At 30.4% G+C, this 11228-nt stretch overlaps 1 protein-coding gene across 1 annotated transcript; it reads left to right on the top strand.

Moving 5' to 3' along the window:
* The first annotated feature begins 234 nt into the window (after positions 1–234).
* Positions 235–11186, top strand: SWIP (strumpellin and WASH-interacting protein). Its single transcript, XM_065508271.1, has 8 exons — positions 235–331; positions 393–931; positions 2421–2642; positions 2722–3489; positions 3758–4090; positions 7863–8724; positions 8792–9009; positions 9247–11186. The coding sequence occupies exons 1-8, from the start codon at positions 313–315 to the stop codon at positions 9730–9732; spliced, it is 3447 nt and encodes a 1148-aa protein (XP_065364343.1). The 5' UTR covers positions 235–312; the 3' UTR covers positions 9733–11186.
* Positions 11187–11228: the final 42 nt, after the last annotated feature.

Genomic DNA, 11228 nt, shown 5'->3' with positions numbered 1-11228 from the left:
AAATCGGTCCGGCCGTTCTCAACTGATGCAATTACCAACGAACGACATTTGATTTTTATTTATATAGATAAAAATAATATTTTTTTATACATATGTATGTACCCATTTATGTCTAATTGTACCACTGTACTTCGATACGAAACCAATCTGGCAATACCCTAAAACTACACCTCTTGCATCAGCTGATTAATTAAAATTAATTTCTTGTATTTTTGTTTATTTCCTCAGATTTGTTTATCAGTTTACAAAAACAATTGCATTCATTTATTAATTTCGGAAACACAAATTATTATTAGTCAACAATCATCTAAAATGGATCACAGCACAATTAGTAAGTTTAAAATTGATGTAAAAAAGAAAAAACTCTATTGAACTTGTCCAATTAATTGCAGTATCATCAGCCGAAGAACAATTACGGAATTATGGTGTCTTCTTGGATGTACACGATAAGAAATTAGCAAAAATTCTCAACAAAAACAATGTACAGAACAAAGAAAAACCTTTGCTAAGGGAACCCTTCGTACAAGTTAATTATAGCGCCAATGAGGAAGAGTTGATGTTGGTCAAACTGTTGGAGTCGGAAAGAATGCTTAATAAAGTTTTGCTAACTTTCGGTCATTTATGTGCCGAAATTGATGACATCAACAGGGAGGCCAAACAAATGCAATTGAAATTTCTCTATAAAGATGAAGAGTTGCTGGTCATCATGCAGGATATTACAAATGTGGATAATGATATGGATTTGCCTAAAAAGAATAATAGTTACAATAACAATAAGGTTATGCTGAAAATGAGCGAATCTATGGAATTTTTATGTCAAATGCAATTTCTTTTACAACGTTGCATATTGCTGGGCAATAATTTATTACATCAGTGTGGCGCGGTTTTGGCTCATGAGAAAACAGCAACGGGCATAGAAATGAAATTGATGGTAAGTGTGAAGGAGGATGATGAAAGGTATCAGTTGCTAATAGTTATACTGTTTAAATCGTGATTGTACCAGCAATAATTTGCGTGTTTTTTTATTTTTTATTCGACCAAATATGTATTTCAAATCAAATAATAAATAAGCACTTTAAAAAATTTCGTGAGACAGGTACTGTAAAAGCTCTACATTTGTGACCTCGTAAAACTACTCCAAGACTAGTTTATTTAATTGCAAGAGTTTCAGTAAGATATTCCCAAAAAATACTGCCCCAAAGGTTATCAACAGGGAAACCGGAAATATGCTCTAAAAAAGCGTTTTAGGCGCTTTAAATATGCAGTAAAAACTTTAAAATATGCTCTTAAAATTTAAAAAATATGCTCTTAAAAGAACAAACTTTTACAAAATTGTTAACCAAAAAAAGTTTACTTAAATTTTCAAATAAAATCGTTGTCTATTGGATGTGAACACATTTTTATACATAGAAAATGTTCTTTCGACATCAACTGATGTTACAGGAGCAAATTTAAAAGACAATATTTCTTTAACACTTAGAACGGTTAAGTTTGAGTTAGAACTAAAATTTGATATTTAGATGGAGCTATTATTAAAATAGTGCTTATTTTATATTAAAACAAGTAAGAGGGCTACATTCGGCTGTGCCGAATCTTATATACCCTTCACCTAATTATACTTCATAATAAAAATTTAAATATTTTTAGGTGAACAAAAATTTTTTTTCAGTTTTTTAATTTTTTGGAAAAAAAATTTTTTTTTTAGGTGAACATTTTTTTTCAGTTTTTTGGATAAAAAATTTTTTCGAATTGTTATTTTAAATTTTAAAAAAAAAAATTGTTTTTTAATTTTTTTTTGTTAAAGGCCATCTATTTTTCAATTTTGAATTTTAAACAAAGGAAGTAAAAACTTGTAACACAAGAGCGAAAAATAAGTAAGACTAAATTTGATTTTGATAAACTCAAAATATGCTATTAAACAGTAAAATATGCTCTAAAAACGCAAAATATGACATAAATATGCTCTTAAAACAAATATATGCAAAAATATGTATTTAAGGGTAAAATATGCAAAAATATGCACTAACAAATCGATGCCAAAATTCTTAAATAGTTCTGAAACGTGTAAATATCTTATCCATGTGCTCATTAGACTCACCAGAAAAAACATGCATTTGCATATTTTGGTTTCCCTGGTTATCAATAATCAAAAACTGGAAATTAGTTCTCGAACTGTTGGCCGCACCGAAATGAGGCTGGTCTTGGTTGCAATTTGCTTCTTGGATGGATTGTTTAAAGGGGGGTTAAATTTAAAAACTCGAAAACAGATATCTTCTCAAATTTTTTTGATTTTCCTCATCATTTATTAATGAATTACTAATATCTTAAGAATTTGTTTGTATTGCTAACTATTTATTGAATATTTTGAAATGTTCACTGTATTTTTTAATAATATTTTTTGTATTCATTTCTTATTTCAGCACATTTGCGATTATTTGTCCAATTTATTTTTGAACATTTTAATTTTCGATGAGATTTTATATCATTCCAATTTTGCACGATATTGGCCCTCATACAAGAAAACAATAGAAGCCATTAGCCAAAGTGGCACCACTTGGGATAATTGCTCTTCCTCGGAACTAAACGGTTTGCAAAATTGTTTGCAAGAATTGGATTTTATATTCACTGGTTGCATATTCAGAGTATGTATAAATAATACTTTCGAAGCATTTAAAAGATATTTAAAAAAAAAAATAATAAAAATTCAAAATTTTCTTTTAGCACTTTCTCGACAGTACTTTCAGTATAAAGGAAAAGATAGGTCCTCAAGGTGTTGGACAATTAAGCCAGCAATTCAATGAATATATGAAACTGCAACTGCATGATATTGATAAAACTAATCCCAGTGAATTAAATGCATTTAATGATACCCACAATATAATAAAACTAAACGCCTTTTGTGTGGTGTTCCATGACTTTTGCGGTCAAGTTGATACGAAAACCCTTAAACTTTTAATTGAATTAAATAACAAACATCAAGCAATTATGCTTATTGGTAACATACCTTGGTCTTCAACAGATTTTTTACGCAAAAATGCTTTAACCCTCATCAAAACACATGAAAAACTTTTAATGGACTTTCGGCGCCAGCAACAGCTATTCCTACAACATCATGGCCAGAAACTGAGCAAAGATTGCCGTTTATATTGCAATGAAATTACTTTATGGATGTTAAAAATTGAAAAGATTTTAAGTTGTGGTCCCTTTGAGCTGCGTATTGAACAGTTTAAAGAGCTGACAACGTTGCTAGTGCAGGGAATACATACATCAGGCCATTTGAGTTATTTGATTAAGGGTATTGTTAATGCCCATGAAAATCTACAGGTGCCCATGACCAAGCAAACGCTTTTGGATATTTGTAAGCTATTGGAAATGCTGAAAATGATTCAGTTGTGTTTTAATGAGCATGACACCAGCATCGCCAAAGTAATACATTGTATTCTACAATATTTCCAATACAAGGTATTGCAATTGATCAGTGTTTGCAAGGTAAGTGGAATAATTTTTAAATATTACACCATAAATGTATTGTAAAAGATGGCAATTTCAATGTTTAATCTTTTAAATAATAGGAAAGATACAATTTTTAGTTATTAATGTTTCATTCAAAAATAATTTCAGATTTAAAATATTTTGTTATACATTAGAAAATTTAATTTATGAATATTTTAAAATTCAAACATAATTTAGAATTTATCTAAAATTCCAAACAGTATAATTTAAGATTCTTATAAAAAAAATGCTTTCATGATTTCAGAAAAAAATTATTTCTTCTAAACTACGCGATAAAAGCGTGGATGCTTTGGCTGCATTAAAAATAACTGAACGTTGTCTCCATGGTCCTCCTAGTAAAGCTAGAATACTAGTAGCCAAACTGGCCTTCGATGCTTCCAGTGCTAAAAATAAGATTTTGTCAACGGAACAACAAGAACGTTTTCGCAATCTTATAAAGCGCATAGAATTGATCAGCGATTTACAAGATTCCATGCAAGATATGTGTGATACATCATTCTTGTTTTGGCATCAATCGATTTTGAAAGCTTATTTAAAACAGATTGTGGATAGAAAATTAGATTTTAACTCATTTCAGGTAAGAGAGAAATTGAAAAAGACAAGAAATAAATATTTGTCAAGTTCGAAAATTCGAAAACATTGCAAAGTCTCATACTAATTCAAATATTTTATCTGAAAATGTAAAAAAACATAATTTTATGTAAAATTCGAAATCAAACAATAATTTTATAACAAACAAGTAAGAGTACTATATTCGGCCGTGCCGAATCTTAAATACCCTCCACCTAAATATGATGGTATAAAAGCTGAAATAATATAACAATTGTTAGAAAGACTAGTTTACGCAGAAGATATTTAATTTCAAATGTACAAAAAATTGTATCTAATTCAGCAATTTATAACTGAAATTCCTATTAGAACGTTTGACACAGTTAATTATTGTCTTTTAATTGAGAAATTGTCGTCTAAATTTAATTTTTCTAAATCTTCGTGTAAATTATTATTTTCTTACATGGGTAACCGTAAACACTTTGTTGGAACTGGGTTAAACGATCTACAATATCTCAGTGTCAAAGTGGCGCACAGTGGTATGAGAAAAAAAAGAGGGAAACAAATCTGTAACTTCTAAACCCTTAGTCCGATTTTAATGAAATTTCACATGCGCAAAGGGGAAGTGTTGTCGAGTTTAAGTCTGGACCTCAACATTTTGCCCTTTTAACAGAGTATAAAACAGAGTATAAAAAAGGGTATACAAATATATTTAGACAAATTTCAAAATATTTGGTTGTGGGACTTATGTGTTACCTATGACCTATTATCGTTCGATTGTTATAAAATATTTTAACGTGATTTTTATGTATTTATATGAGAGCTGGTGCCAATTATGGGCCAATATTCACAAAATTCAGTATTATGATTTTTGAATACAAATTACTGATCTGTATACTATTTTTATTTAATATATGGATGCTATGACCTATTATGGTCCTAAGTATTTGAGGGCTATTTTTGTAGAATTTCATATAAACAACGCTATTAACCAGAATGGATCTTATGTGGGAGCTATGCCGAATTATGCACCAATATTTAAAAAAACTTGTAGTACGATTCTTGGATACAAATTACTCATCGGTGTAAAATTTTGGTTGAGTGTAGATTTTTATGGATATTTGTGCAGGGTAATGTGTTTTCCTGAAGTAGTTCTTATATGGAGGTTATGACCAATTATGGGCCTATCATCATAAAATTTGGTACATCGATTTTTGTATATATTGAATAAATTTGTTTTGAATTTCAACCTGATAACTATATTTGTAAGAAATTTATGAGGATATTAGTGATTTTCGGGAGTGGACCTTATATGGGAGCTATGGTTAAATATGGACCGATATTCACAAAATCCAGAAGTATGATTACTGGATTCAAATTACTGGATCTGTGAGTAATTTCATTTTGATATCGATATGTTTTTAATACTTTTTAAGGTTAATATCTTTTTTCGGAAATGGGCCTTATAGGGGAGCTATGACCAATTATCGGCCAATCTGCATAAAATTTGGTACAGTGATATCTATATATATGAGTATAATTTTTGTCGAATTTTAGCATGATAAATGTATTTATAAGAGATTTATGAGTACTTAACTGATTTTTGGAAGTGGACCTTATATGGGAGCTATGGTCAAATATGGACCAATATTCACAAAATCCAGTAGTATGATTTCTAAATATAAACTATGGATGTGTGTGAAATTTTGTTTTGATATTGATATTTTTTAGATATTTATGTAGGTTATTGTGTTTTTCGGAAGTGGTCCTTATATGGGAGCTATAACCAATTATCGGCCGATTTTCATAGAATTAGGTACAGCAATTTTGGTATATATGGGGATTATTCATGTCGAATTTCAACTTGATAGCGATATTTATAAGACATTTATGCTTATTTAAGAGATTTTCGGAAGTGTACTTTATATGGGGGCTATGGTCAAATATGGGCCGATCCACGAAAAATTTTGTAATATAATTTCTTTTACCACGAAACTTATTTTCGCTGAATTTCATATGGATATTCATATTCTGTAGGCATTTATAGACCATATAACCATATTTCGGGAAGAAATTTGTATGGGGGCTAGGAGAAATCTTGGACCGATTCTTATAATTTTAACCAGAGTTACTCCTTTTATCATAAAAGTAACGAGTGCAAAATTTTATGATATTAGCTGCAATATATTTACAAAAAATGTCCAAAAATATATGAAAATTATCAATTTTTTTTTGAGGTTGTCCCATATTTTCATTCATAACTTTGGTTCCACTGTACCGATTTCGCTGATTTTCAATACCAAACTGCTTAGGAGAACAATAAACATTTTTCTTGCAAGTTTAACCATTTTGTTTGTCTATTTTGGACGTGAGCGTGTTTTACACAGACAGACAGACAGACAGACAGACGGACAGACAGACGGACATGGCTCAATCGACTTAAAATTTCATAAGGATCAATAATATATATACTTTGTTGGGTCGCAGATGAATATTTCTCAATGTTACACACGGAATGACAAACTTATATATACCCTCATTCACCACTTATGGTGGTGGAGGGTATAAAAATAAAACTGTAAATATTTAAATCAAAAAGTTATACGTAAATATTAGATTATCATAAATTGTTACATTCGAACATGATTTCGAAAAATGTGAATGATTTTTTAATGAATTAAGTAAAAAGGTTACATTTTCAGTTATTCGGTATTTGTTCATGTTCGAAAATTCGAACATTATTTCAAATTTCAGTATTAAAGTTATACAAATTTTAAAATTCGAACATGATTTTTAATTTTGAAATTATAGCAGTAAATCTTTTTTTAATCGATTAAATAATAAAAATTGTTTGATTTTCAGTTATTTTAGATTTTTTTCATGTTCGAAAATTTTCAAACTTCAATATTAGAGAGAAAATTTTCAAAATATTAAGTATTCGGATATTCGAAATCAATATTGAATTTATAATACAAATGTTAACTTTCAGTTAATTTAGGACTTTTTTCCATGTTCGAAAATTCTAAAATAATGTTCAGCTTTAATATTTTGATAAGAAATTATATTTTCCAAAATTTATATAAATTCGAAAATAATTTCGAACTCTAATTTTACAGCAGAAAATAAATTTATTAGATTTTCACAAATATTGATATTCGAACATAATTACGAAACTTGAGATTAAGCAATGAATAATTTATAAATGGATAAAATTTAAAAAGTGGTTAGATTATCAGTTATTTTAAATTTTTTTATGATCGAAAATTCGAACATATTCCAAATTTAAAATTTTAATAACATTAAATTACATTAACAATTTACATTAACAATTTTGACAAAAAAAAAGTATGTATATTCAGATTTTCGAACATCAATATTACAACAGAAAGTAAATATTTATGCAAAAAACTTGAAATTATAATAAAAATTTTTAGATTTTCAATCATTTTAGAAATTTACTTCAAGTTCGAAAATTATTCAAAATTTAAATTTTGTAATATTAATTTCTTCTTAAATTTAAACAAATAACACTTAAAAATCACATTCCCATTAATTATTTTGATAAAAATATTTATATTCGAACATTGTAAGCTTGAATTTATAATAAAAATGTTTAGATCAATCATTTTAGAATTCGATATTCAATATTCGATAATTATTGTCCAATATTACGATAGCAAATTATAATGCAATGAAATTGTTCCTGTTAATTTCCTTCTGTTGATAGATTAAAATGTAATAGCTGGAAATGTAACTGCCTTATTTAATAACTTTTTTTTTGTAACCATTTGCTCTTCCAGTATCTAATACAGGCCTCTACCGAATGTGGCAACACTTTAAATTTTCTCAACCTAAAAGATTTAAATGTCACCAAAGATTTACAAAAGTCCACCTATGAAAGTATACGTTCTGAGATTATCAGTAAATTATGTGCTCAAATTGAAATATTCTTGCGTCTAGAAGTACATGCCAATTTACAAGTGGAAAAAATGAATCCCTTCGAACAGGGCATCAATGACTACAAGGAACTGATAAATGTATGTCCTCTACAAGTAAATGGCCACTATGTGATACTTAAGGATCACATAGAAAACTATTTGAGTGCCATGTTTTATAATTTAACCACCATATCACTGCACGATTGGAAAACCTACGAAGAAATGAGACATTTGGCCAACTATCGTTTAATACTGAATCCCGTCGAAGATTATTTGCCCAATCAAACCTTGGAACAGGGTATAGATATTTTAGAGATTATGCGTAAAATTCATATATTCGTTTCGAAGTATGTTTACAATATGAATTCGCAAATTTTTGTGGAACAACAAAGTTCGAATAAACATTTGGACACCATTGGCATACGACATGTGGCGAATTCATTGAGAACTCATGGCACAGGTGTGATAAATACCACCGTAAATTTTACATATCAGTTTTTGAGGCAAAAGTTCTATACATTTTCTCAGTTTCTGTACGATGAACAAATCAAAGCCCGCCTAATGAAAGAGTTGAGATCATTTGCCGAACGCAAACAACAGGATAAATATCCTTTGTATCCCTACGAACGAGCCGATGCATTTAATAAGGATATACGTAAATTGGGTTTAGCCAATGATGGTCAAACGTATATGGATTTGTTTCGGAAAGTAATAACGCATGTTGGTAGGTGTTTTAAATGTTGTTAATCGTACAGCCATTTCATTATGAATTATTTATTGTTTTATTGTAGGCAATGCCATGGGCTATATACGATTGGTTCGTTCCGGCAGTATACATGCCAATTATAGCGCCAGTTTGTATTTACCCAAGTTTGATGAGAACTTAAAATTCGTACCCCAATGTAAAGAGCAACAATTAAGCGAGGTTGTTCAAATGGCTGCCGAAAATGTTGAAACAAATATACAAAATTTAGCCAAAAGTTTTGCAGACAATACGGATTATTTTAAGGTAAGACACTAGTTACAAATCACTTTCAAAATTCAACCCTACACTTCCCTGACTTTCTTATAAATTTGTTCAAATGTCAGCTGGAAAAAATCAGCGAATTGCTAAAAATTAGTTAAAAGTCGCATTACGGAAAGAACGTAGTTTTTCCAGTATTATTGGCAACCGACAGGAATTTGTCCAAATATATGATAGAATCATCATATAAACATAATTACAAATATTTTTTTTTTACTCCAGCTTTTGGTTGAAGCTTTTCAACCCTTCTTTCGTAATCCCCACAATTTACATTTGCGTAATTTCTATCTTATTGTTCCACCTCTGATCATGAATTATGTGGAGTATATGCTGGCGGTAAAGTCTAAAATCAATAAAAAAGATCGCGAAGAAGCTGTGCTCTTCGATGATGGCTTCCCCGTTGGTCTGGCCTACATTCTCAAGCTTTTAAATCAAATCGGTGACTTCAATTCCCTGCAATGGTTCTCTACAGTCCGGGAACGTTTCGAAGCTGAACGACGAAAAATAAAAGAAATGCTCTTAGAGATTAATAGTGCTGCTGCCAATACAGCAGCCAGAGCGAATACAAATACTGCCGCAAAGCAGACGAGTGAAAATGAAAAGCTACAGCAAACATTGGTACTAACAGAACGTCGCATTAATGCTCATCAAATGGAATACAATATATTGTATTATAATTTATGCAGTGCTAAGATATTTTTCCAATAAGTGCTGCTGTTTAGGTTAAGCAAATGGAAAGTAAGTGAAATTATTAATTTGTTAAAGATTATAAAAAATATAATTAAATTTAATCCAAACAAACTGGCACTAGGACTAGTTTAGAAAAACCATATCACATTCTGTAATTACAACCTTGGAACTAGTGTTGCCACAACCCCTTCCTCCATAGTTTTGGTTTTTATGAACATAATTCTGGATAGTATATCTTATATATAGATTAAATAAGTAGGTCTGAAAGAATGTAATTTTCTAGAGGAATTCATTCGAGTTGTTCAGCCCGATAGAACTTGATATTGTTAAAAGTAACACAAAAAAATTGATTTTTTTCAAAAAAAATATTTTATTCGATATATCAATACATGGCATTAACATTTGAAAATGATTTAGGACATATCTCCAACGCGGCAGTTCTTGACCAAACGCATTCTGGATTTTGGTTTTGTAAATGTGGAAGATGTGAAATCAATTTTGTGGAACATAAGTTAGAATGTTATATTCGGCTATTCCGAATTACTACATTCAGTCTCAAAAAAATACACTTCCACTCGGATACCTACGAGTCCATTGTGAATACCTTCAAGAAGAAAATATGTAAAAAAAAAGAAAATAGAAAAGTAATACTTAGGTGATTATATCAGAAAATCTATTAGAACACTGGCGAAAAATCAATAGAACTCTACGCTCTCATACCTAAAATAATAATCTACTATAAAGCCACCCTATTCCCCTAATGAATTCAATAATTTTTTCTGGCATACAGCCCCAACATCTTTTATTTCCGCATGGATTTGTCGATCTAACCACCTAAATCTGTGCTTCACAGTTTCCAATTCCACTTCGTCCCATCACATTGTACAGTAGTCCGGAGTGCCGTTGTCCCATCTATTTCTTATAGTCATAACTAGGCTCTGACCCGTGATCATAACTATGATGGCTCTAACACTACTCTTGTGCAGCTCTAGTTGTAGTAGTTTGGTATCTGTCGTATTCAGTCTTAGCCACAGGGCTAATGAGATTATGCATTTCTCCAAGTCCTGAGCAAAATATCTTCTAATATATCCTGTGATAAAAAAAACTTGAGTGGTAGTTTCTCTTTCAAGCATAATGCCGAGCCCTACCTTACAAGCTTGTCCGTAATCTCGTCAGCTTCAGTACCACTGTGTCCTGGCACCCCAAAACATTTGTATATCGAAGTACCAGCTTGGATTTGATCCTGGGACCTTTCAGAACCTTTAACGCTGCCTAACTATTCACATAAAAAGTCTGCTTATTACCACAAGTCTGCATTCATCCGGAAGTTTGAACGGCATTTTAGTGTCCGTCTCTACTGTAGACACTGTCTCTACTGAAGACACCTGTTGATTTGCGATCCCACAACTATTATGAGTTCAGTATAGTTGACTCTCCTCCTTATTTCCATATTATCCCAAGAAGTTTTTTGTCACAAGGCAATAGAAAAGTTATCGATAACTTTACTTTTCTAT

Source organism: Calliphora vicina, chromosome 4, assembly GCF_958450345.1.
Source record: "Calliphora vicina chromosome 4, idCalVici1.1, whole genome shotgun sequence".
Lineage (NCBI taxonomy): Eukaryota > Metazoa > Arthropoda > Insecta > Diptera > Calliphoridae > Calliphora > Calliphora vicina.
The sequence above is the reverse complement of the archived record's forward strand: the minus strand, read 5'-3'. Positions and strand labels throughout refer to the sequence as shown.